The following is a 24,599-nucleotide window of genomic DNA, read 5'->3' as shown; positions in this document are numbered from 1 at the left end:
TACTTTTAAGATCCCTCCAATCCAAACCATTTCATGATTCTATAAAGAAGAAACATTACCTGTTTTTCCTAGGCGGAAAGACACAGCACAGGAGCCCTGTGCTAGGGATGACGAGCAGGACTGAGCTTCTGGTACAGCTCAGTGTCCCTGTACTGTGTGGGCTGCCAGCAGCATCCACGTCCCTCCTCACCCTGAGACCTGGTGCTGGAATCAGCCCCTTTGGAAACCAGCACTGTGCCTATTTGCAGTGGATGTGAACCACAGTCCTCACCTTTCCATAAGAACAGCAATTAACTGAGAAATTAAATAGCCAGACTTTCAGATTGCTGACCCACTTGTCTCACCTCCCTGCGAGCTCTCCCTCCCAGTGCTGGGTCTCCTAAGGCCTCCTTCAGTCGAGATGCACCTTTGAGGCAGGAATTTGTCGGTCCCAGACGTGCAGCAGCACTGGGCATGGCACTGCCTGAGCTCATTTTGGAAGAACGCAGACACTCCTTGAAATTCTTGAGCGCGATCTGCCTCTGGAGCCGCAGCACCTCTTGCTGTGACTCCCGCAGCAGGCGGTCAAACTCGATGATGTTCAGGCAGCGAGGATTGTCCTGTGGGAGACCAACCATGGCACCATGCACTGACAGGCTTTAAAAGGTGAAATGTGTCACATTTAACATGCAAACTCCAAAAGAGGAGAGGCTGGGAAAACCCAGGGAGTGTGACACACACTCATGGCTGATTCCTGAGTCTCCAAAGCCTCAAAACTCACTTTACATCCTTGATGCAAGTCCATTATTCCTCGTGAAGTTAAAACCCCGCCTGTAATGCTCGTGCAGCTCTCCCGGGGCTTTTCTAAGCATGGGCCATCTCAGCACATGCCAGCAGAGAGCGTGGCAGGATAATGTCATTGCACAGCCCAACCCAAACAGAGCTCTCACTGCTTTCTTTACTCCGTGGTGTGGGTGCTGACAAGCACTGGGCTTTGAGAGTTTGCAGGAATTAAGAACATCTGGGATTTGGTCAGTTCTTCCTCAGGATAATATTTGGTTTCCTAACATTCTTGATTTCTCTGCTCTCAAGACAGTATGTGTGATGGACACCGATCTATAGCACAAGGGGTGACTCCCATCCACTCATGATCCATACACAGCAGCTTTTGAAGGAAACCAGCACAATCTGATTCTCACAAAACCAAGGAGAGGCTTTCCAGATTTCAGGAAGCTGAAGAAACACATACTTGCATGTCTATACGTACAAAATCAGGTTATGAAAACCTGTCTTTGAAAATCTGCTGCTGGAGGAGACATTGTTCATTCCCCTGGAAAGCTCCTAAGCCAGAGAATTCAAGACATAATTGGTATCCAGGACAAATTTAATCTGCTTCCCTGTTTGCTTCTTATTTGCCCTAAAAATAGTGTGTGCTTTATAAATACAATTTGTGGAGAGAACCATGGTTACTCTCACACTGCAAGTGGGAAACTGAGGCAGCATTAATGGGAACTGATTATAGATTCAAGAAGTGAGCAGCTGGGCCCCCTCTGTGCCAGACCCCTGTTCAGGCTATCAGGGTAGTAGTTCTTTAAACAAAATTGGCTGGGGCCATTTATAAGTTCTCCCTTCCCCCACCACAAAAAGGCAGCTATTCCCCCAACAGACAGCCTCTGGAGCCTGGGGGAACAAGGGAGTAGGAAAAAAGCTCAGTCCTCCCCTCAGTTTCTATTATACCCATCCCCTGCAGCTGTTCCCCCCAAGTCCTCCACTTCCAAGAATCCATGCTGCAAGAAATTGCAGCCTAGATTTAGCTGGAGCTAGGGTTTGATTGGAAGCAGATCACTGGAGTATGATCTCAGGAAATTATTTTATTCCATCCTAAGAGCCCTGGCTTTGCAAAACAAGACCAATGCATTTGCAGCCCAGGCTGCAGGTTGTAAGTCCTGCTACTACCAGGGAATGGAGTGGATCCATTTCATAGCTACTGAAAAATTTCTACTGATTTAAATACCCAAGATTAAAATTGATTTGGTTACAAACTCTGAGCATGAACATCATATCTCTGCATAAAACACCCTTCATTGGCATAATGCATTTTGCATGCTGCAGACAGATTAGGGGAATTTGGAATTTCAAGTAGCTGGAAATTAAAATTTAATGAGCAGTTTGCTTGGAAGAGAAATGGGAAAAACAAGATCAGACAGAATGATCTATATTGCTCTCTTTTCTCTGGATTCTCTGCTCAGGCATCAATGTCCCAGTTGCTGGTGCCACAGGCAGGGTCACCTTCCGGGACAGGGTGGTCACTCAGGTCACCCAGGTCAGCCTAGGAAGGCAGTGACTGAATTTGTCAGCCCTGGGGGTTGCACTCATGTGCTTTTTCTTGGCCAGGAATGAATCTTGCTCACCCACTTCTGTCACATTCCTTTGCAATCTGTCACTCCTGTCCCTAGCAAGTTCAGGTTGCCCAGCAAACTCTGCTAGGAAAATCAGAGTGTTTTCAAAAGGGTCTGTTCCCCTTTCTGTGGGGGCCTGAGGTGAGAAATCAAAGAAAGGGGAAGGAAACTTCTTGTTGACACTGTGGAGCACAGAAAGACCTGGATAAGTTTGTCCTGTGGTTTAATGCCAGGAAAGATCAATGGGGCAGTTCTGCACAAATACCAAATACACCCCTTTGTTCTAATCCTAACTAGATCTACATTAGGGAAAGACTGAGAATCCACCTTTCAAACCTGTATTTAAACTGAACATATGTGGAGGTCAGGGACAAAAATAAAGCTGTTTTCGGCGAGGAAGTAATTGTCCCCTAAATATCACAGAAGTAGGACAGGTAGAAGTGCAAGTATTCAGCTCAGCTGAGAGCAGGGAGGTAGGGTGACACTTGACCACATTTGCATTAGCAAAACAGGGAAATCAGCATGGCCCCAAGATCCTGTGACGATTTGAACTGACCTAAACTGCAAGTACCCAGTTTGGGAATCAATGCAGCTGAGATGCCCAGAATGTGTTGCTTTAGGCACCTTGAGTGGGAACCACCTCACCCAGGCCCAGCTGCTTGCAGAGGCTCCTTTCAGAGCCATCACAGAGAAGAGCTCTGCAGGAGTGACACATCTGACCAGTCCTAGATCTCAGGATGAGCTGAATTACCACTTTATCCCATCATTTATATTGGCATGGCCTGTGCTGGTACTGAGGAGATCACCAGCCCAGGAGCAGACACCAGCACTGGGGTGGTTTCATGAACCAGCCCTGCCTGGTGATTTGTAGCCTTCATCACAAACCTGTCAGGAGGCACTGAGTTATCCTCAGTTTCATGGTGGCTGTGACTCCTCAGAAAGCTGCAGCTCAAGGCTGGGGACATAAACTGGTTTTTGGGAATGTAGTGGTTGGCTTCTCAAAAAAGCACTTTTAAAAGGAGGCCCTGCTTCTACAGCTTGCTTGCAGCTCAGCCCTTTGAAAAGTCACCCTGTGTCTGTGGCCTCTCGGGGGGTTTCCAGGGAAGGAGTTTTAGTCACTGCTGGAAATGGTAGCTCAGATCCATGAACTGCAGGGACAAGCAGGGTGTCCCTCAACACACACTTCTGGAGAGAACTGGACAGTCTCCACCACACATTCCCCCAGGTGTCCCCATTCAGCTCATGCATCAAATCCCCTCCCGTTTTCAGCCTCCACTGTGAGGCTAATTTCCCTCACACCACTTCCTGGAGTCTGGTTTCCATCACCACTGCTGTGCTTGTCCCCAGTCCCGGACTGATGTCCCACAAAGTGTCTCACCTTCCCTGCCAAGAGTTTAGCCTGCAGTTCCCGGCATTCCTGCTGAAGAGCTTCAATCTGCTTGTCTTTTGCCAGGAGAGCACTGGCTTGCTCTGTCAGATCCTTGGCACGCTGGTGGGCAAATGCTTTTTTGCACAGTTCCAGGCTGGAGCCCTTCAGAGGCACTGGAGCAGTTACCTACACCAGAGAGCAGTAAGGTGTGTTCATGTGTGATAACTACCACCCCATCACCCTGTGGTGTTCAACAACCACCACCCCATCACCCTTTGGTGTTCAACAACCACCACTCCATCACCTAGCACAGGGAGCACTATCAAAAAATGCAGCCTGCCCCAAAGGACAGACAAACAGACAGAAGAGCAGAACACACCTGTGGAAAAGTAGAAGAGGAAAGGCTGGATGGAAAAGTGGCTCAAAGAAGAGATTCAAAGAGAGAAGGACAAGGTATTCAATAGGTACAGCCAGCATGGGGGCTGCAGGTGGGGCAGAAGTGGGGAGGGGAAGAAGAGAAAAACAGGATGAGGTAAAAAAGACAAAAGAAGACAGCAGAGAGGAGGGGAGAATGGCAGGAAAGATGAGCATGGGATCAAGGATAGAGGTGGCCAGGAAGAGAAACAGAGATTCCATGGGTTTCTAGCAGGAAAGAGCTTCAGCATAGATGGGCAGAAGATAGAGGGAAAGGCAGAGGCTAAGGAGAACTAGGGCCAGCATGGCCAGGGAAGACTGGGAAAAAAACAGCACTGGAGGAAAAGCAGTTTGGTTCACATGCTCCCTGCAAGAGAGGAAAGCATAAGGTGAGGATGGCAGTGTGCTTATGGGGAGTGGGGCAGGCAGGAACAGGCAGCTGGCTGAGTATAGGCTCTGCCCAGGCATGAGCTGAGGCTGCCTGGGACAGTGACCTGGGATGTCCTTTCAGGGCCCTTTCTCTGGTCCTGCCTCAAGCCCACTCTCCACAAGGCTCAGCCATCCCAGCACTTGCTCCTGTCAGGACAACTAGGCCAGCACAGGAACCCAACAGATCTCCAGGACTTGTACAGACCCTAAACTGTCCCCACCCCAAAGTTTCACTGGGGAAACAAATGAAACAGTATTTGTAGAGGTGCTGGAGAGAGGCATAGTATGCCAAATGGTTTCTCTTACCATAGTATCTGACAAGTCCATCTGTTGCCCTGCAAGTACCAAAACCCCGTGACAGACGGGCGAGACAGTGCCTGGGGACAGAGAGGGCAGCAATGCCAGGAAATCCCCCTACCTTCTCTCCAGCACAACTTTCACTTCCTCCTTTCTACCCCAAATGCCTTGAATTACCCATCACAATCCCTGCTTTCCTTCAGGAAGGTGTGCCCAAGACCCCACACCCTACAGCCACCTCCCACTGCTGCTGCCCCATGTCACATGCTCCAGGGTTCACAACAAGCTGCTGTTGGGTTGGAAAAGGCAGAAGCCCTGTGGCTTTGCACAGCATTTCCAGTGAGGTGTGGATGGGACAGAGCTGCCTCTCACCCCTTCCTGTTTTGTTTCACCACACTCCTTTTCTTATTCAAATCCTTCCTGTTTCTTTTTGATGAAATCAGATGAATTTTCCTGACTTACCCAAAGAAAGCTGAGTTAATTACTTTAAACTATGACCTTACAGTAAGAAACCAAGCAGAAAGAAATTCCTCAAACCAGCCTCCAAGTGGAGTAGTGAAGCTGGTGATGGCTGGGGTTGGTAATTCTTGCTCTGCTATAACATGTACAGCATGTTTGCTGTAGGTTTAAGAAAAAGGGAAAGGAAAGGCCTTTCTAGCTCGATGGAAGCAGAAAACCAAAGGTCCTGGTGGTGAGGTGCTCTCCCAGCCCAGCTCCCCAGCTGCAGCAGGTCCCAGCACACACCACTTTGAGGTTTGCCTCCTGGAGCTTCCGGGCTCTCTCCTCCAGGCGCTTGGCAATCACCGCCAGCTCCGCGTTCTTCCTCTTCAGGTGCTTCACCTTCTCCTCTGTCTGGGGGAAGCAGCTCCTGCGCTGGAGAGCAGAAGGAGAAGTTAGAGGTGAAGCCTTTGCTCAGCAGCCAACATCCCTGCCTCTACCAAACCTACATAGGGCACACAGGCCTTTTCCCAGCCAGGGCTTGGCCTGTTCGCCTAGAACTACCCCAACCATTGAACTGGAGTCTCTGTCTCTCCCTGAAACCTGTGTTTTCCTGGTATTTTTGTTAATATGACCTCTCAGTCATCATGAGATGCCCCTCACCCCACCCCAGACCATCCCAAATGGTCCATCTCCATCTCCAACCTCCCTGCTGCAGGCTCGGCTAGGACTCAACATGTCTCCAGCATCAGGGTATCCTGGCCACCCACCCTTTGGGCTTTTTATTCCAGAGTCTTCCCAGTTTATTTCCCCAGGATTACAGGACTCAACACATCCCTGAGGATTTGTACTGCATCACTGCAGCAAGCTTATCGGTGTCCTTTCTGTCCTGACACCAAAGCATGAGCAGGAGAAGGCGACAAAGGACTTTATGATATTTGCAAAGCAAATTTTCTTTTTCTTCCTATTGATTCTGTTCACTCTTAATCCTCTTTTATTTGTTATCTGTCTGTTCTAATAAGCTGCCACTTGCCAATGGCTCCTTCTCCCAAGGTCAAACCCAGATGTGTTGTGCCATCTTTTCACATCAGGAGAAATGTCAGGTCGACTGATCCTCACAATTATTTCCCTCCCTCCCCCTGTGAGAGTGCACTATGGGCACCTGGGCTGGAAGGCTGAGCCTGATTTTTGAGAGTCAAATTTAACACACAGGTTTGTGCTTTACTAAAATCCAGATGTTGGATAAAGGGTAACCCCTCAGGGTGTAGGTCATGCTGAATTTATACTTTTAATGTAAGAAGATGATCTAAAATATGTGTTTTGAATGGGGTGATATAAATCTGAAATGCTGAGCAATCAAATATGCCCAGCATGTCTGAGCTGGACCCCCACACTGCAGGGCTGGGTAAGGGATGGTGCTCTCCAGGAAAGATGCAGGAAGGGAATATCTCCTCTTTCCTGAGAGTCCTGGCTGCCTATCTGGGGAGTCAGGGATGAGGGAAGAGGCAGAGGGCCCAGGCTGTGGCAGCCTGGCTTGGCTTTGGGGTGCAGCTGGGGAGGATCTTGATGCTGGGCTCTCATGGGAGCAGGAGGCAGTGCTGCACTGTCACCCAGAGCCAATGCTGAGTGAATCAGTGTTTCTGCTTTTCCAGTTAAAGAGGAAACAAGAGCGACTTCCCCTCCCCTGCCCAGCCCTGCTCTGCACTGCAGGGAAGGATCCAGCTCCAGCTGAGGGCTGCAGGGTGAAGAGACCCTGTGTGCACCCAAAGCACCCAGTCATTTTCTGTCCTCTGGCCCTGCCCAGATTATTTCATGAGTTCAAGAAGCATTTGGATAATAGTCCTGCACAAGGTGTGACTCTTGGGGATGGTTCTATGCAGGGCCAGGACTTGGACTCAATTATCCTTGTGGATGCCTTCCCACTCAGCATGTTCTGTGATTCTGTGATCTCTTAGAGCTGGCAGCAGACAGCAGCTCTCTGTGTCCAGGACTCCCTCCCCACAGAGCATCCCATGACAGCATCTCCTGCTCACCAGCAAGCTGTTCTCCTCAGCCAGGCTGGAGCAGCGGTGCCGCAGGTCCTCCAGCGCACTCAGGAGCTTTGTGTTCTGGCTCACAAGGAAGCTGTAGTCAGCCCCACTCTGCAAAACAGCACAGAGAGGCAAGGCAGGGCTTCACCTGCCTGGGACACATCCTGCAGAACCACAGGGCCTCACCTGCCTGGGGCACGTCCTGCAGGACCACAGGGCTTCACCTGCCTGGGGCAGGGACTGCAGGTCCTGCAGGAGCACAGGGATTCACCAGGGGCAATGGCAGAGGGGCCACAGCCTCACACCAGCCCCAGCCCCATGATGAGCCCAGCCTCCCTGTGCCAGTGCTTGGCAGGGTCATGGTGCTGGTGGCAAAGGGTGGGATATGGGGGCTGATTTCAAGAGGAGGCAAGGGGCTGCATCTCCAGTGGGTGACAACTGGCCTTTGAAGTCACCCTGAGGGTGACAGCTGCCATCTCCACAGCTTTAAGAAGTCTTTCAACTTCCACCCAGGGAAAAAGCCCAGACCCTTCAGTTGTCCTGAGCCATGGAACCATCCAAACGGGCTCAGGTGAAGCACAGGCAGAGCCACAAGACCCAGGCAGGCAGAATACAACTCCTGACACTCCAGACATGTGTCCTGCTCCCCATGGCTAAGGGACCCAGTGGCTTCCAGCACCACATGGCTTTGGAGGCAACCAGACTTCTTTGCCCTCTTCCCCACACCAGCACTCGTGTTTGACTCAGGAGAGTGCCCCGAAGCCAGACTCCAGATCTTCCCCTCTGTGTCAGCCTTGGCTCCAGAAGGTGACATGCAAGATTCTTTGCAAACACCACCTTCTTTTTGGCACCTCAAAAGCAGCAGCAGCAGCAGCAGCTCTGCCAGGAGCTGTATATAGAGTTTTGCGGTTGCTGCTTCCTGCTGAGAGCAGCTCACCACAGGCTCGCTGCCGGAGCAGCTCTCAGCAAGGATTTCTGGGTGTTAGCAAAGCTCAGAGCTGAGCTGTTGCTTCACAGCTGCCATATGGCAGTGCCTTGGGAAGATCCAGCCACATGTTTTTCCAGCAGCCAGGCAGGTCTTGCAGGACCCACTCCCAGAGCCCAACAAGTCCCTGCTGAATGGCCACGACCTTCCTGGTGTGCACAGCTCTGCCCTGCAGTTTTCCAGCCAAAGCTACAGGGGAAACATCCCTCACTCCCAAAGGAATGGTGCCCAAGCTTTCTGGGTAGCAGGAGCTCAGACAGGAGTTCAGCTCTAGGAGGTCTCATTACACTCGAACAATTCTGCTTTCTCCATCATCACTGTAAAGATAGGGCAGGAAACCAGTGCCACAAAGTTCCCTCCCACTGAATTCCTGAGCATGATGCCGTGCCCATGGCTCTCCCAACCTCTCACACCTGTATGAAAATGCCTTGACAAAGCAGGGAGGGAAAACACAGCTGAAGGGGGTTGAAAACAACAAACAAACAAACGAACAAACAAAAATAATCAGAAGATGACACCCAGCCCTTCCCATCAGTCTCACGTTGTGTCCCCAGCCCCATCAACCCCATGAGACACCAGGATATGACGTGCCATGAGCTGACAGGTTTTTGGCAGAGTGGTATGTGGATGCCCACTCTCCCCACAGAAATCCCAGGTTTTGTGAAAGCTGGAGTTAAATATGTTGCATAGAAGGAGACTGTACTGCTACCCACATGTGGGAAAGCAAGAATGCATCTTCCTCTATTTTTTCCCCTCCCAGGCACTCCAGGCCACTGTTCCTGAGGACATCACACTGCAGCGCCTGGATGGTCTCTCTTGCACTCCAACAACTTAGGGCTGCTCCCAGGGATGGTCAGGGTAGGCCCAGGAACAAAGGAAATCCTTGAACTCAGCATCACAGGGATATCAAGAAGCTCCCCTGGGAGCCATGTGCACATCTCTGTGCCCAGTACCAGCTCCTGCAGCATCAGTCCCATCCCTGCAGCTTTACAGGGACAGGGAGGTGTCCCAGAGACCATTTTCCCCATCACCAGATCCAGGAACAGCAAAGCACTTCCTCAGCTTGGGAATCCACATAGTGGGCATTGCAGGGGACAGAGGGGACAAAGCAAGGCAGGTTCATGGAGAGAGGGGTCCAGGGCTGTGAATGGCAGTGCCTCAGGCTGTTTCCCTGCTGCCACCCCCAGAGCCAAGCAGACAGCCCTGTGATGAAGTCAAAGTGCATTATTTCCATCTCCTTGCGACTGCCAAGAGGTCTCAAAATTCTTGTCTGTGGTTGCCCTGAGACAGGGCGAGCACTGTGAGCCAGCAGCCTCTGCGCTGCAATGCGAGCAGCAGAGCTTCTGAGGAGGAGCTGATGTGCTCCTGCCTCCCCCATCGGCCAGCCAGGACTTCTGACATCAGCAGCATGGGGTTTCAGTAGGAGAATCAGCACCTCCAGCAAGGCATGGGGATATTTTGGGGACCTACATTCAAATTTCTGCATTTGAAACCCCATTTCTGTAGCCATAAACCATTTCATCAGGGCAGGATGCAAAGGCTCATAACCCCTCACCCCCAACCATGCCAGGCTGTCCCCAGCTGAGCCCAGGTTTCGTGTCACGACATGGCAAAGGCTGGCATGTCCCTTCCCATTCTGTGGATGTTGCAGCCTCCCCAGGCAAGGTGCCATGGAGCAGGAGAGTGTGGCTCCGTGCTCCGGGCTGGGGCCAGGCACAGGGCCAAGCCTCCCCTGTGCCAGCACGTCCCTCTGCGGCCGCAGCTCCTTGGGGCTTTGCCCAGAGAGGCACAAGGGACAGCAGCAGCGAGAAGAAGTGGAGGCAGGAGATCCCTGCTGGGCCAGGACGCCTGTCCCGCGCGGGGACCTCACTGCCACGAATGCTTTGCCAAACCCTCCTGTTGGCTCTGAGCCAGTGCTGGCTGCGTTAGCTGAGCCCTCCTCCAAGAGCATGGAGAGCCTGGAACCGAAGGGCTGTCTAGACGTCATCCCACGCTCATTAAACATTCATTTCCTATAATGAAATGGCTTTTAATTTATCAACTGCTCTGCAGTTCCTTAAGGATCCTGCGCTGCACGGTGCAATCTCGCTCGTGGCTGCACTTGGGGCTCCCACGGTGTATTTCACGGGGAGCTGGAAGAAATCATTAGGGAGGAGAGATGCAGAGGCTCCCCCCACAAAGTGACTCATCCAGATGAAGACATACAGAAGTGTCAGCAGGAGCTGGAATCCAAATGCATTCATCGGTCAGGGAGGTTTTCCGTGAGCCAAGGCAGAGCTGACACCATGGGGCAGCAGAGGGGGTATCCAGGCAGCCACATTCCCCAGAGCAGGAGCATCCTTGGCCACTAACACATTAACCTAAAAATTAACACAAGTGACGTGATCTTTTGCCACAGGGAAAGTTTCTAAAATGAGAGGAAGGCAGGAGCAGAACAGCAGGGATGCTGAGGGAGGAGCGCAGCAGGCACATGGCTTTGAAGCCTCCATTTCATCTGTCAAGTCTTTTGGCAGGTAGAGCCCAAAGTTTCTCCAAGATGCATTGAAAACAGCAAAGAAAGAAAAGCTTCAGCATGGCAGCTGCCAGAAAACTGCTGCTTTTTCACCTGAAAACTTCAAATGCACTGGAGAGCTGCAGCAGCTTTTGCAGGGAGAGCTGCCCAGCCAGGCTGTTAAATGGGTCATGCAGGCAAAATCCCTCTGGAGCACCCAGCATTCAGTACAGTACTTAAAGTCCTGCAGGAAACTTGCAGGAGGCCGTGGGGGGGACAGTAAATCAGCCAGGCACTGCAGCCGTGCTCTGCATTGCGGCTGAGGCTGTGGCAGCACCGTGGCACAGCCTGGCACCCGCCGGCCCAGGGCTCCCCAGCCAGCCCCAGGAACAGCCAAAGTCTAAACACAGCCTGGCTTTGAAATCCCTGCTGAAAGCCAGACAGGGACCAGGAATGTGCCAGGTGGCCCCATGAGCAGGAGGTCTCAGGTGGCCTTTGGAAACAGGCAGGCACACAGCTGATTTGAAAACAAACCGAATTTGAGAGTGTAGAAACCACACACACTTTGAAGGTATATAAACCACTGACAATTTCAAGATGCCCTGACTTCTCCATCTGCAGCTGATCCAGGGTCCAGTTCCTGGGTTTGCTTTGCAGGAGCCATCTCTGAACACAACCCCCATCTTCAGACACCTTGCAGAGTGATTTCCCAGGTGAAACTATCCCAGCTCTCCTGCTATCTTGGATATATTAAATCTACCACCTCTCCTTCATTTGAAATAATTGTCCCCAAGCCCTCACCATGTCAAAGCCCTTTAGCTGTTCGTTCCACCTGACTTTAGTAATTAGTTCCCTTAACTTCTCAATCCTCTTCACTTGGAAACGAAGCCTGTCATTGCCAATCCATTTTCTCCTCTTCCAGACAGTTTCAAGGGAATCAGCCACCTCACAGGACAAAGTTATTTTCCATAGGCAGTGTCCTCACTGCATGTCAAAAGCAAGACAAAAATAGCCTCACCTCCTGTTCGGTCAGTGAGCAGAGCAAGCCCCAGTGCCGCTGGCACAGCGAGCAGCCAGCACATCCCCACCCAGGGAACAGGGACAGTGCTGCCAAAGGTGTGGGAGAAGCTAGAGACATGCCTGGGATGAAGCTTGGTTATCCTGCCACTCCTCTGACATGCAGTGCATCCCAGTGTGCTTGTCCTGCTTCCTTCCTACATTTTGCGCCATTCCTGGTTTCAGACACAAACATCTCTCTTGTGCCCCTGCCTTTAGGGCACTTCCCCATTGCCCTGTGTGCTGCCAACTCTCCTTTGCATCAGTCAGCATTTTATCCTGCTGCCCATCCCTCTTCCAGCCCACTACTTGCCCTTATTTATGTGATTTCCTCATTTATCTGATTTTTATCACCCCATGTAACAAATTCACGGAAGAAAAAATCCATCCAAGGCTATTAACTTCAAAAATCCTGCCTCCAGCATGAGGAGCCATGAATTGGAAGATATTGAGGGAATATTCACGGGAGCAGTCACTATACATTTGCTGTTTCTCTGCATTTCCCCAGGCATCCTCTCCTGCACACTCTCTGACCACTGCCAGCTCTTCATGTGCTCCTGACTGTGTGTTTAAAATGAGATGCAGCTAAAACGGGAGTCTCACAAAACCAGGTCCTCTCTATCTTTAAACCCTTGGTGGAAGCACCATTATGAATCCCAGGAGCACAAACCCAGCTATTCCAGGAGGAGAATAATCAGCTCAGTAGTCCTGATGGCCCTGGCTCACTGTCCTTTGATGAGCTCAGCTTCTCCAGCCCCCCAGCCAGGGAGAAATTAATGTTCCTGCAAAACTGAGACAGGGAGGAATGTGAATGGAAAATAAACTCCCAAGCAGTGGATCAGCCTTCCAAAATCCTAGGCTGCAGCTGGGTCCAGGGTGCAATGCAGCACAATTCCTCACCTTTGACAGCAAATCCAAAAAACAGGAGGATCTGCAAGGAGATGAGAGAAAATGACACTGAAATACCTCACGGCTGCTAGGAAGCTCTGAAATGCTCCTGAGGTGCTGCACATGTGGTTCTTCATCCTTCACCATCAGACAAAAAATAGGGTGGGGAATTGTGAGGAATGGAGGGTTTGGAGAAGCCATGAGGGACTCTGGCAGGGGACAGGTGCTGCTCAGGATGCAGGTTCTCATCTGGCTGAACAATGATGGTATGGCCAGTTCTTTTGTTTGGCCAGTTTGCTCTGACCTGCTCTCCAGTGGGCTATGGAGACGTATCCCTGCTTCCAGACAGCCACAACCCACCTGGAGTGGAGGCATGACAAGGTCTGTGTGGCCCTGGACAGCCTTTCCACAGCTGTGACCCAGTTCCCTCCCTGTTAAGCACCAAGTGTTTTGCAATCCCAGGTTGTGTGTGGCCACAAACTGCAGCTGATCCATCAGATAACCTGCAGCAGCACCAGGTTGTGCAACACTCCTCAAGTACAGGAACATCACCCTCCTGCTCTTGGGCCACTGTGTGACCCCTGGCCACCCCTGTGTCCCCTGCAGGGTCTTTGCCCCCTACACACCTTGTGAGAAAGATATTTGCATTTTGTAAGGTGAAAAAAAGGTAAAAAGCCTGTTCTTCCAACTACCCTTTGAACACTGGTATTCTTGTCTTTTACAGCTTGTCTCTTACCAGCTTCCAAAAAGATTTGGCCAAGCTCCACTCTCGGCAAAGCAGGACTCATCCTCACTGCACTCAGGGGATGTCTCTGTTTCACTGCCCACCTGGGGAATATATGGAAGACAGGCTGTGCACCATAAAACCTGCTCAGGCTGTAACATTCTGAATCCATGACAGCTAAGCTGTCTTTTCCCCTCACTGCAGAATTTTCTGGTTGCTGCTGAACAAATAATTGAATCTGCAGAGAAGTAACTCATACAACAGTATTCCCACCATAAAAAAAAAAAAAATGCAAAATGTAGAAGATGTGGGAAGCAATGTGTGAAAAACTTCAGTGCAAACACTGAAAGACTTCGCAACCTCTGCTGCTGTGTACTCATGCACATTGCAAATCAGTTGAGCTAAAATGTGCACTGGCTTACTACAAGACATTTTTGGAGCTTTTTGTTGCTTAGTTCTAAGCAGAGGTCAGTCTGCAGCTCCCAGCACTGCAGGCTCAGGCCCAGAGCACCCTGAGGTCTTTGTGGAGCATCTGGACTCTTTCTGGATGCCACATGTCAGATAATTCTATTTTGTGAACATGCAAAAAACCCCAAAACCCCTGGTGAAGAATGATAAAATTTAATTCTTTCCAGGTTTGATGTTTGATGGCTGGAGTAGGGATGATTGTTCTCTAATATCTCATCTTCCCTGTAACAGAAACTCTAATCCAAAAAGACACTCCCAAGAAAGACATAAGACTTCTGCCTTCACCCTGGGAAGCCACTGAGCTGCAGCTCAGTAAATCCCCTACCCATAAAGAAGAGCCACAGCTCTCTAAGAGGATCAGAGCTTGCAAAGTCAACACCAACTCTCCCCAGCACAGAGCCTCAGCAGCAACATCCACGATCACAGGTGTGCTTTGATTAAGTGGAAATACTCAGTTCCTCGCCATGTCCAGCTCTGAAGAGTTATATTTGCTCTTCCACCTAGCAGAGTACATCAGGGAGCTGAGGGGCAGATTTCGGATGTATAAGTCAGTTTTTGCCCAGAAATCTGGACTGCAGCTTCTCACCCACTTCTTCCTGTTTTCCAAATCACTGGCAGCTTCCCAGGGGCCAAGAACACCTTTTATTTTGGGTCACATTGGCTAAAAAGCTGCTCCAGTTGCCCAGGCTATGGCATGAGAAGATAGGAAGGAGTTCTTCCCTGTGAGGGTGGGCAGGGCTGGCACAGGGTGCCCAGAGCAGCTGTGGCTGCCCCTGGATCCCTGGCAGTGCCCAAGGCCAGGCTGGGCAGGGCTGGGAGCAGCTGGGACAGTGGGAGGTGTCCCTGCCATGGCAGGGGTGGCACTGGATGGGCTTTAAGGTCAATTTAACCCAAACTACTTTAGGCTTTTGTGATTCTAGGTTGGGATCAGTGTTCTTGCTCATCTTGGTCGTGGTCTGGCAATGGCCAACACAGCACAGTGTGACAGCCCTGTCCCAAATCCCACCAGCCCAGAGGAGCCCAAAACACAGTGAGGAGGCACTGCCTGGTGTCTCTCACCCTCCACGTCTCACACAAGTGACCTGGCCAAGCCATTTGGACACATCTTTGCACAGAAGGTGTGAGCTTAATCAGAAAATGAGCTAAAATGAGCACTGCCTGGTGTCTCCCTAGTCTCACTTTGCCTTGTTTTCCATTCACTCCTACAAATAGAGAGGCACTGGCTCCTGCTGGCACACAGCTGCCTGAGGTGGCCATGCATCTACAGTGCTGCAGCAAACAGCACTAAGGTATTTGCATGAGGCTGAGCACTGCCAAACCAAGGAAAATTAATTTACTCAGATTTTGAGCATGATGGAACACAATCTTCTAATTGGGATTGCAGGAAATGGCAAGAACTGGCTCCATTGCCCAAGGTCTCCCTGTCCTACTGCCATCTTTCATTCTGCTGACCTACCCTTTGCTGTCAAGGATGCAGCTCTACACACCCTCAGACACTAAATGAACAGCTTTCCAGCTTTGCCAATGGAAAATGTGAAGCTCTTGAAAGACCACAAATTCCTACAAAATGCACTGAGCTTATCATTAAATGCAGCTTGGCCTGAGCACTTGACATGGAGGATATTTACCAGCATTTTATAATTCTTCCTGTGTCTCTGCTTTGTTTTATTAAGCCCCACTGGGACCAACAGTTTTTGTTTTTTGTGGGGTTTTTTTGTTTGTTTGTTTTTGTTTTTGTTTTTGTGGCTATTTAAATTCCTACTCACTGGAGGGCTCCTTGATTTAAGCATTTTCATTTGGGTTTATGGCCTTATTGAATATTCTCAGCTCCACATGACCTCAGGGAAACTGAGGCTTGGATTGTAAGAAATTCAGATCCAAAGCAACCTCTTGTGATTGAGAAGAAGTCACGAGAGCCAGCTCAGAGCACCCTAACTGTGCCCCTTGCCTGTGTGGTTCTGGGATGGGAACAGGGAATGGTCAGCTGCTGAGCTCATCCCTTCCATGAGTGATCTGGGGAGCTTGGGGAGATGAGTAATCCTGGAAGGGAAGGATGCAGGGAATATGCAGAAAGTGAACGAGCTTGGTCCTCTTCTCTTGTCAATGTAGGGCTCCAGGAAGGAGCCTTCCCTTCAGCAACCCACTCCCAAACCACCCTGAGTTTTCCAGGGCCAAAGCAAATCCCGCTGGAGCAGCATCCCCTGGGAGATGCAGGCAACAAACTCTTGTGGGAAGTGCTCTAAAATCCATCTGACAGCATTCTGGGAACTTTCCAATTTCCAGACAGACTGTATCTGTGCCACTCTAACCCCATTCTTCCTATACAGACAGTGTTTTTCTGCTTCTCTAATATTCATTATTTGGATTGGGATCTTCCCTCTGCTGTGCCTGGAGATTCTCAGCAGGAAAGTAATTTCTTGTGTCTCATGTCCACACAGAAATTTTGGGAAGCAGGACCAGAGCAATTCCAAAGGCCCAGGAGGAAGGATACACTTGTGACAAAGCCCAGAGAGCATTATCCAGTGGGGCCATGGTGGGACACACTGCTCTGCCAAGAAGCTGGGGAAGCCTGCGGTGCCTTGCAGGATGTAGGGACATGTGACAAATGGATGGAGAGATGTGGGCACAAATCTGAACAAGGAAAATTCCCATCAGGCTGTGGAGAACATTCCTCTGGTGGGATCCCAGTCCCTGGAGAAATTCAACTCTTGCCTGGTCAGGACATGATCAGTATCTTCCATCTCTGGAGCCTTCTGGGGGCAGGGGCTGGATGGGAGGCTCCAGGTGTATCTCCCTCATCCCACCTCCCTAACTCCAGAGTTCCTCTGCCAACTCCCAGATGGAAGAAGGGCAACAGCTCTCCACACTCTGCACTCAGGAGAGACCCAGGCAAGAACACCAAGATTAACTTGACCTACAGACAGTCTTAATGCCTCTCCACAGCCTGTCCCTGAGGGAATGGCTGAGCAGTGGTGTCGGAGGCTGGGACACACAGCAAGAGCTTCATCATAAAATCAACATCTTTAATCAACTCTGTCAGTGATGAGCCTTCAGGAGGCTCTTCCCCACACCAGGAGAGGACTCCCTGGAGGCAGCTGTCCTGTTCACATTATGCAGCTCTGACATTCCAAGAACAAATGTCCTAAAGGAAGCCCGGCTCTGGCAGCACGACATACAGGGCATGTTCCCAGCCTGGCCAGGAGCAGCCCAGCTTTGGAGGGGAGCTGAGCAAGCCTGTACTGGCCCCAGCTCTAACACAGCACCGTGTCCCCAGGCTGAGGTGTCCCCCTTGACACGCAGGAGGGTGTTGCTCCACAACCCAGTAGCACCAGCACTTGCTCTGCTGCTGACTGCAGAACTGAGCTCCCTCCTAGGGCCTTTCACATCCCTAAATCCACTTGGCTCCAGGAGAAACTGCTGGATTTTATTTTCCCAGGAAAACACAAGGTAACCTTTCTGGAGATCAACGTCAATGTTAAGGCTGGTACTGCCATGGTACCACCAGCACCACCCCAATGACATCACAGTGCTACTGTGGCACTGCCATGATGCAGCAGAGTAACACCAGTCCCACAGCACCATGACTCTGGCAGCAGAGCACATCACAGCTCCACCAGCACCAGCAATCCCACCACAGTGCTGCCCCAGTACATGGTGCTATGATGGTACTACCATGGTGCTGCCAGAATGCTGTGGGAAGGCTCCCATGCAGCCTGGAGCCTCCAGGATTGCAGGAAAACACTCGGTGCAGCCCAAGGACCAAGGCAAACTGGATGGCAGGTGCTCAGCAGTCACCTCCACAGAGACCAATGGGGGGGACCCACTGCAGGGATCAGCAAGAACTGGGGCACAGCTCCCACCCCACAGGTGCAGTTCAGCTGCTGGAGCACCCACAAACCCCCTCTGAACCAGCCGCCTGCCCTCCTTCCCATCCCAGCCTTCCCACCCAGGCTCCCACCAGGACACAGCACCTACTCCCTTCCTGGCCAGCTGGCTCTTCCCAAGGAAAGCATTCCAGGACATGCTAGGCAGGGCTCGCGGCAAGCTGGTCTAGTGGAAGGTATCCCTGCCCACGGAATTCCAGACCATCTGGAATGATGTAAGGTCCCTTCCAACCCAAACCATTCCAGGATTCTCTGAAGACTGGCACAACCGACTGGACTCCTGGGATACAAAAGAGGGGTGGGAACAGAAATCCATCCAATTCTGCTATCCCATGTTTTGACTGCAGTGCTTCTGGCACAGCGAGGGCTGGGGTCAGAGTCAGACCAAGGTTCAACATGGTCTTTCCCTAAGCATCACCTAAAAAGTCCTTCAGAACAGACCCTTAACAAACTGTGCTGGAGTGAAATCATGTTCTTCCTCGGTGGGTTTCCAGGGGTGCCATTTCTCCTGCAGGCTGCTCCAGGCTGCTCTCCAGCTGGGCTCAGCAGCACAGCACAGCCTTGCTCAAAACACTGGTGCTAGACCCCGACCAGTGCTGGTCAGCTCTTCTCCCCTGTGCTCAAGATGACAACGTCAAGAGCTGTTTTCTCCTCTGTTTTAAAAGCACCAGAGAGCTTCCCCAGATCCCAGGAAGATGGCTGATGTTCCCCAAGGGAAAGGGTGGCAAGCTGTCCTAAACAGGGTGAGCTGATGAACTTCTGTGATCTAGATGAGGGCGGTGAGACCCTGAGGAAGCCTTTCGGGCTGTGTTTAGGGAGATGCTGCAGGGGCCGGGCATTGCACTGCCCCGAGGTGCCCGGGTGCTGCCTGCAAGGGCCGGTTCTCCCGCAGTGGAGCTAGCCCAAGCCCTCCAGAGCTCCCCAGAGAGGAGAGAGGATGCTCTGGAAGAGGGTGGCAGTGAATCATGTCCCTGCTACGACCTGCAGAGCCATTGATGCTGCCGTGAACGGGGAGATGCCGCAGGGATGGCTCAGCCTTGGCTGGTGCAGGGCTGTGCCTGCTCCGGGTGGGCTCTGCCCAGCGCTGGCCCCGTCAGGGCTCCGGCCAGACCCCGCACCCGCTCCAGCGTTTTCCAGGGCCAGAGGCAGCTGGAAACCCCTGCTGAAGGGCAGCAAAGGCTCCCTTCTCTCTCGCGGTCTGTGGCAGGTGCCAGCCCCACCGGGATGGTTTTACGGGTGGCTGAGCCGCAGCCCCGCGCTCCCAATTCCCCGTGCCCGTCTCGCACCGAGGTGACATCCCCCCAGAACGAGCAAACACAGCCCGACCCCCGCCTTACCTGGGGGGGTCTGTCTGTCCGGTCCATCTCTCGCAGCGGCCTGACGAGCTCCAGCGCGGAGTGAACCTGCTGGGGTTCCGGCGGGGGGATGCGGGGCGTCCCCGCGGACTCTTCCCGCGGTTGGGGCGCTCCGTCCCGCTCCGACCCCGGGGACAGCTGGCAGCTGGCCGTGTCACCGTCCGCGCCTTCACGCGTGTCCAGGTCCGCGCGGGCGGAGGCGGCGGGGGCAGCGCTCTGCCCCGGGGCCGCGCTGGGCACGCCGCGCTCCGGCTCCTGCATGGCTGGGGCAGGGCTGGGCTCAGTCCGCACCGGCCACGACTGCCCGGGCCGTCGGGAGCCGGCAGGGGAAAGCCGAGGGCATCAGAGCGGCGGCGGGGGCAGCCCGGGCCGCGCTCCTCCGCGGCGGGGCCTGGGGCGGCCGCAGCGATGACATCCCCGCACCGGGGCTGGCTCCGTCCCGCACCGAGAATGGCTCCGTCCCCCCGGATCCGCGGCTTCCCGTGCGGAGGCTGCTCCCGCCGCCCTCAGCCCCCCGCCGCCCCCGGCCCCATGACGTAGCGGAGGGGCCGGGGGAGCTGCCAGCCCCTCGCCGCGGCCCCGGGCAGCCCCCGGCGCAGCCGCTGCCGAGTCATCGATACGGAGCCGGGCCGGGCACCCGGGGGGGCCGCGCCGCACCCCGGGCCGCCAATGGCGGCGGCTGCGCCGGTTTCCACGGCAACGCTGCGGGAGCGGGCTCTGGTGCCTATTGATGAGGCGGCGGCGGCGGGGGCTGCGCCCAATCCCCCGCACCGCATCCCCCGCACCGGGCCGGGGAGCCTCGGAGCCACGCAGGCCGCCGGGACGGGGGTTTGGGGACAGCACCGGCCCGAGCCCTGCCCGGCTCTGCCCCAGAGCTGCTCAGCTCTGGCCCTGGATACCCGACTCTGGCCCCAGGATACCCAGCTGTGTCCTAGGGATGCCCAGCTCTGTCCCGGGGATGCTCAGCTCTACCCCAGGATGCCCGGTTCTGCCCCAGGGAAGCCCATCTCTGCCTCGAGAATGCTCAGTTCTGCCCCAGGATGCCTGATTTACTGCAAAGATGCTCATTTCTGCCCCAGGATGCCTGATTTACTGCAAAGATGCCCATCTCTGTCCCGGCATGCCCGATTTTGCCCTGGGGATGCTCAGCTCTGCCCCAAGATGCCTGGTCCTTTCCCAGGCATGCTTGCACACCTTCCTTTAATGTCAGCTAAACCTCGGTATCTTCCAGACAAACCGTGCTGGAAACAACCCTGTTCTGAAAAGGGCTGGGCCCCTCCTGCAGCACGGCCGGGACAAGAGGCAGAGCGTGGTGCAGGCAGGGAGGGAGAGGGTGGTTGATGTGATCCTTGGCGATAGGAGTTCGCAGCATAACACTACAGCCATCCGTGAGCACAGGGAGCAGGCAGGCGTGTGCTCTGTCTCTCCCTGCCTCTTCCCTGCCGTGCTGTCTTTGATGAAGATCAGATCATACATCAGGCTGCACAGTGTTAGTGATGCTCAGGGGAAAGCCACTGGGTCCCCTGAGGGACATCCGTGTGGTCCTGCTCCCCAGCCCCACTCACTGCTTGACCCACTGCCGAGCAAGGTTTGCCGATCCCAAACCCAAGAGGGACTGATGATCCCCAAACCCCCGAGCAGCTGGGACAGGTCCTGCCTCCTCATGTCCTTGTGTGCGGCAAAGCTCAGTCCCACTGGTGCCTCCCTGCTGTGGTGTGGGGATGGCGTTTGACATCACACGTGCGCTCCCTTTGTGGCCATGGAGCTGCCAGGAGAACCTGCCTGGGGCCACCTTCTCCAGGGGAGGAACCGTGGGGGACTTTCAGTGCCCCTGTCAGTGCCCCTACACCACTTTGTGGGCACCTCCTTTGAGCAGCTTCTCCAGCCCATTCAGATGTGCTCTTGAACCCAATGCCATCAGCTGTATGTCACATCTGCCTAAGCCCAGGCAGCAGAGACAAGTCACCATCAAGACAGGAAATTCACTGCTGATTGCCATGGTAAGACCCACCTGGATGGGTCCTGTGTGTGGAGAGTTATCGCTGGGTCTGGTAGAGTCTCTCTCACATCTGGGTGTGGCTACAAGTCACCTCTCACAGCATGCAGGACTCTGCCATCCCACCTGACTCCCAGATCTCTGAGCTAAGGGGTGTCTCTGTGTGGTGGGGGGAAGCCCCAGATTTGTAATGAGCAGAAAATGCAGCCAATAGACTAAAGGGAAGATTCCAGAAAACCGATCCCACCTTTCTGTTTGTTCTGGTAGTCATGTACCTTCAAACCACCAGCCTACATGGCTCCTTCTGTTGCAGGAACAGGTCAGGGTAGTCCTCAGCATCTCCCACTGCTCAGATCCCCTCAGTTCCTGCCCATGGCTGTTCCCCTGGCAAGGTACCAGGCAGGCTCCACAGGCGCTGGAGCAGTGTGGAAGAACGCCCAGGCACTGCTCATCTCCCCAGCGAGACAGAACAAGCAGGCTTCATTAGGAGAAGGCAGCAGCAGTGGGAGGAGAAATGTGCCCTGATAAGATCTCGAGGGCTGGCAGCCCTCTCAGAACCCGAGCTTGCTTTGTGCTTCCACTGCCCTGTGCTGCTCACAGGCTCTGCTCGCCTCATCTGTCCCCCCAGCATCTTTCCCCTAGTCCCACTCATCTGTGCCAGACTCCCCTGGTTCCAGGGCGCTGCTGGGACCTGCTGCCCTGGAGAAAGGAGGGGCCAGGGATCCACCAGGCTCAAGTCTAGACTGCCCACAGCCTTCAGTGAAAGCCCCAGTTAGGTGAGGTGAAGGACAGGGTGTCCACACCCTGCACACCATTCCCGGGGAGAGGATGTCTCCTGGAGCCCTTGGGAAGCTGGAGATCATCTTTATCATATATCTTGGCTAGCCTACACCTGGATAAGTCTCTTAGTAAGTCTCCTTAAACAGAGAGAAGAAAAATTCTTCTGGGCTATTGAAGACTCAATGAGTCAAGAGCTCACTGAGCTGTCAGTCACTCAGTTCTCATGGGGGCTACAAGGATGGGGTACCCCAGATCCCTTTGGTCCTCCAAATCACCCAGGAATCTGCTGTGGGGCTGTGCTCCCTGCAGAGGAGACCTAGAAAGATCCTTGAAACTCCCCCAGGACAGGGGAAACCACAGGCTCAGGGAAAGGAGGTGATGATATATGAGAAAATGGAGAGAAGCAGTGACATTGGAGAGCTCACGAGCAACAGCTCAAATGATGGGAGATGACAAAGGATTCCAGGAGAGCCCCCCAGCAGCTCCCACTGCTCTCCAAAATCTCCAGGGAGCCAGGCCTGTGCCTGGTTGTGCAGGACAGGGATCCAGGGCATGGTGCTCCCTGTGCTCTCCATCAGGGAGCAGCAAGGATAGGGCTGCTCCATGGTGGGCAGCAAATGGGAACCCGAGTGGGATGCAGAACACACAGTGTCCTCAAACCCCAGGAGGCCATCCCGGAGCTTCTGAGCAGAGCAGGGGTGATGGGATCCCTGGGCAGCCCCAGAAAGGATCAGAGGAACCAGGACAGGGACCCCAGCCAGGATCAGGAGGAGACAGAGCAGGGGCTACAGATAAAGCTCCAGCAAAGGTGGGTCCAGCCAGGTGCAGGGCCACAGACAAACTGGTTGGTCTGGGCTCCAGCCAGCACATGTGGCTGGAGACAAGATTCTTACAGTGATGATCCAGGGACCACTGAGGAGATCAGACCCAACAGAGCTCTACCTAACACAAAAGCCCAGCCAAGGCCTGAAGAACCAGGGCTGAGCCTCACTGATGCTTCTGGCCCAGCACCTGCAGGTCCTACAGACCAGTTAGTGCCTGGTGAGTCCTCCTGAGGTCCTCCCCTGGTTCTGGGGATTCCAGCAGGGACTGGAGTGGGCAGTGGGAGCTCTGCTGTGGTTTTGGCTGGGAAAAAAAGCACAAGAATGAGCACAAGGGGCCAAGGCAGCCCTGAGGGAAGGCCCCAGGGTGTGGGGACAGGACGTGTGTCAGCACTCAGGGGCACCTCCAGGCTGAGGTGATTGATGGGTGCCAACCCATTCCCACCCTCTTTCCAGCAGTTCCCTGGGAATGGCTCCAGCACATGATCCCTCATGTCTCTGTGCAGGAGCCACGCTGGTGGCTGCAGAGACGAGCAGTGACACAAATGGGCACCTGCTCTGCCAGAAGAGCCCTCCAGCTCCCATTCCCACCTCCTGAGCCTGAGGTTTGATGTGTCCTGGAGCAGCTCCAAGGAAGATGCACATGGCCACATCCCCCTGATCGCACCATCCCCAGCAGCACATGGACTCTGGCAGGGAATGGCTCCACACTCTGGAGCAGCACTGGGATGGAAGCCCTGTTAAAAACAACCTAGAAGTGGAATGTGCTGGGCTGGCCCTGCAGGGGTCACAGTGAGCCCCAGCCCTGGTGTAGTGTGGTGTGGTGTGGCATGGCAACACCAATTCAGGCACTGGGGCTGTGCAGGAGAGCCTGGCTGGGCCCTGTCAGTCCCTACAGCCCTTCCAGAGCCATCCTGGGAGTGCTGGGATGGGCACCCACACCCCCACTGCCCCCAGAGGAGCCTCAGCCCCAAACCCTGCCCTGCTCAGGGCTTTTTTTGGGCCAGCAGAGCCACCCAACCTGTGTGGCACCAACCAGGAATGGATGAACACAACGAGGTGCTGTGGAGCTCACCCCAACAGGGACAGGGCATTTCCTTGTTGGACCTGCTAAAATACCTTCAGGATGGAGGAGGGGCTAGGAAAAAAGGAGGGGTTTATTTAAAAAAAAAACAGGAAAAAATTAGCAGTTTCTGTTTTGCTGCTCTTAGCAAGAACCACGTTTCCAACCATCTCTCTCAGCAGTGACCACAACAGACCTTGGTCATGAAAATTGGGTATTTATCCTTCCCAATACTTGAATGCACATTATTAGGATGTAAATTTTCAAAGCTTTTGCACGTTAAAAATGTGAATTTGCTTTTCCCTCATGGTGCTCACAAACTGAAACTGCTTAGGGCAGTCCACAGTGGCTGCTTGGGGCTTTTTTTAGCCCTTTTTCGTTTTTACTGCTTAAAAACTTGTCTCCTTGTGACCATGACGACAGTTTTGATTTGATTTTTTTTTTTCCTTCCACATCCCCTTTGAACAGCCACAAAACCAGGGAACATGGGAAAGCTAGGACAGCAAGAAGTAAAACACCCAGTCCTTTCTGGACAGCTCAGTGAAAGAAAAATACCAAAAACTTAGTAACCCCCCCAAAAGATGATCCCGAGACCAGCATAAGAAGTTTTACAAAACGTAAAAACTTTCCACTGACGTTTGGGTTTTTAAAAAAAAAAAAAAACAAACAAAAAAACCCCCCAAAAACCAAAACCAAACCAAAAAAGATCCCAAAAAAACAACAAAACCAAAAC

General features: G+C 53.1%; 1 protein-coding gene across 1 annotated transcript in view; it reads right to left on the bottom strand.

Annotated features, from left to right (window-relative positions):
* TSPOAP1 (TSPO associated protein 1) overlaps nt 1-19,583 on the bottom strand; it is a 66,779-nt gene extending 47,196 nt beyond the window's left edge. Inside the window, exons 1-5 of the mRNA XM_056506566.1 lie at nt 19,189-19,583; nt 7,359-7,466; nt 5,632-5,760; nt 3,757-3,933; nt 345-599 (exon numbers count right to left, since the gene is read on the bottom strand). Coding sequence (XP_056362541.1) covers nt 345-599; nt 3,757-3,933; nt 5,632-5,760; nt 7,359-7,466; nt 19,189-19,467 — 948 coding nt within the window. The 5' untranslated portion in view covers nt 19,468-19,583. The remainder of the gene's footprint in view (nt 1-344; nt 600-3,756; nt 3,934-5,631; nt 5,761-7,358; nt 7,467-19,188) is intronic.
* Nucleotides 19,584-24,599: the final 5,016 nt, after the last annotated feature.

This window comes from Oenanthe melanoleuca, chromosome 19, assembly GCF_029582105.1.
Source record: "Oenanthe melanoleuca isolate GR-GAL-2019-014 chromosome 19, OMel1.0, whole genome shotgun sequence".
Classification (NCBI taxonomy): Eukaryota; Metazoa; Chordata; class Aves; order Passeriformes; family Muscicapidae; genus Oenanthe; species Oenanthe melanoleuca.
This window is presented reverse-complemented; position numbering and strand designations above follow the sequence as displayed.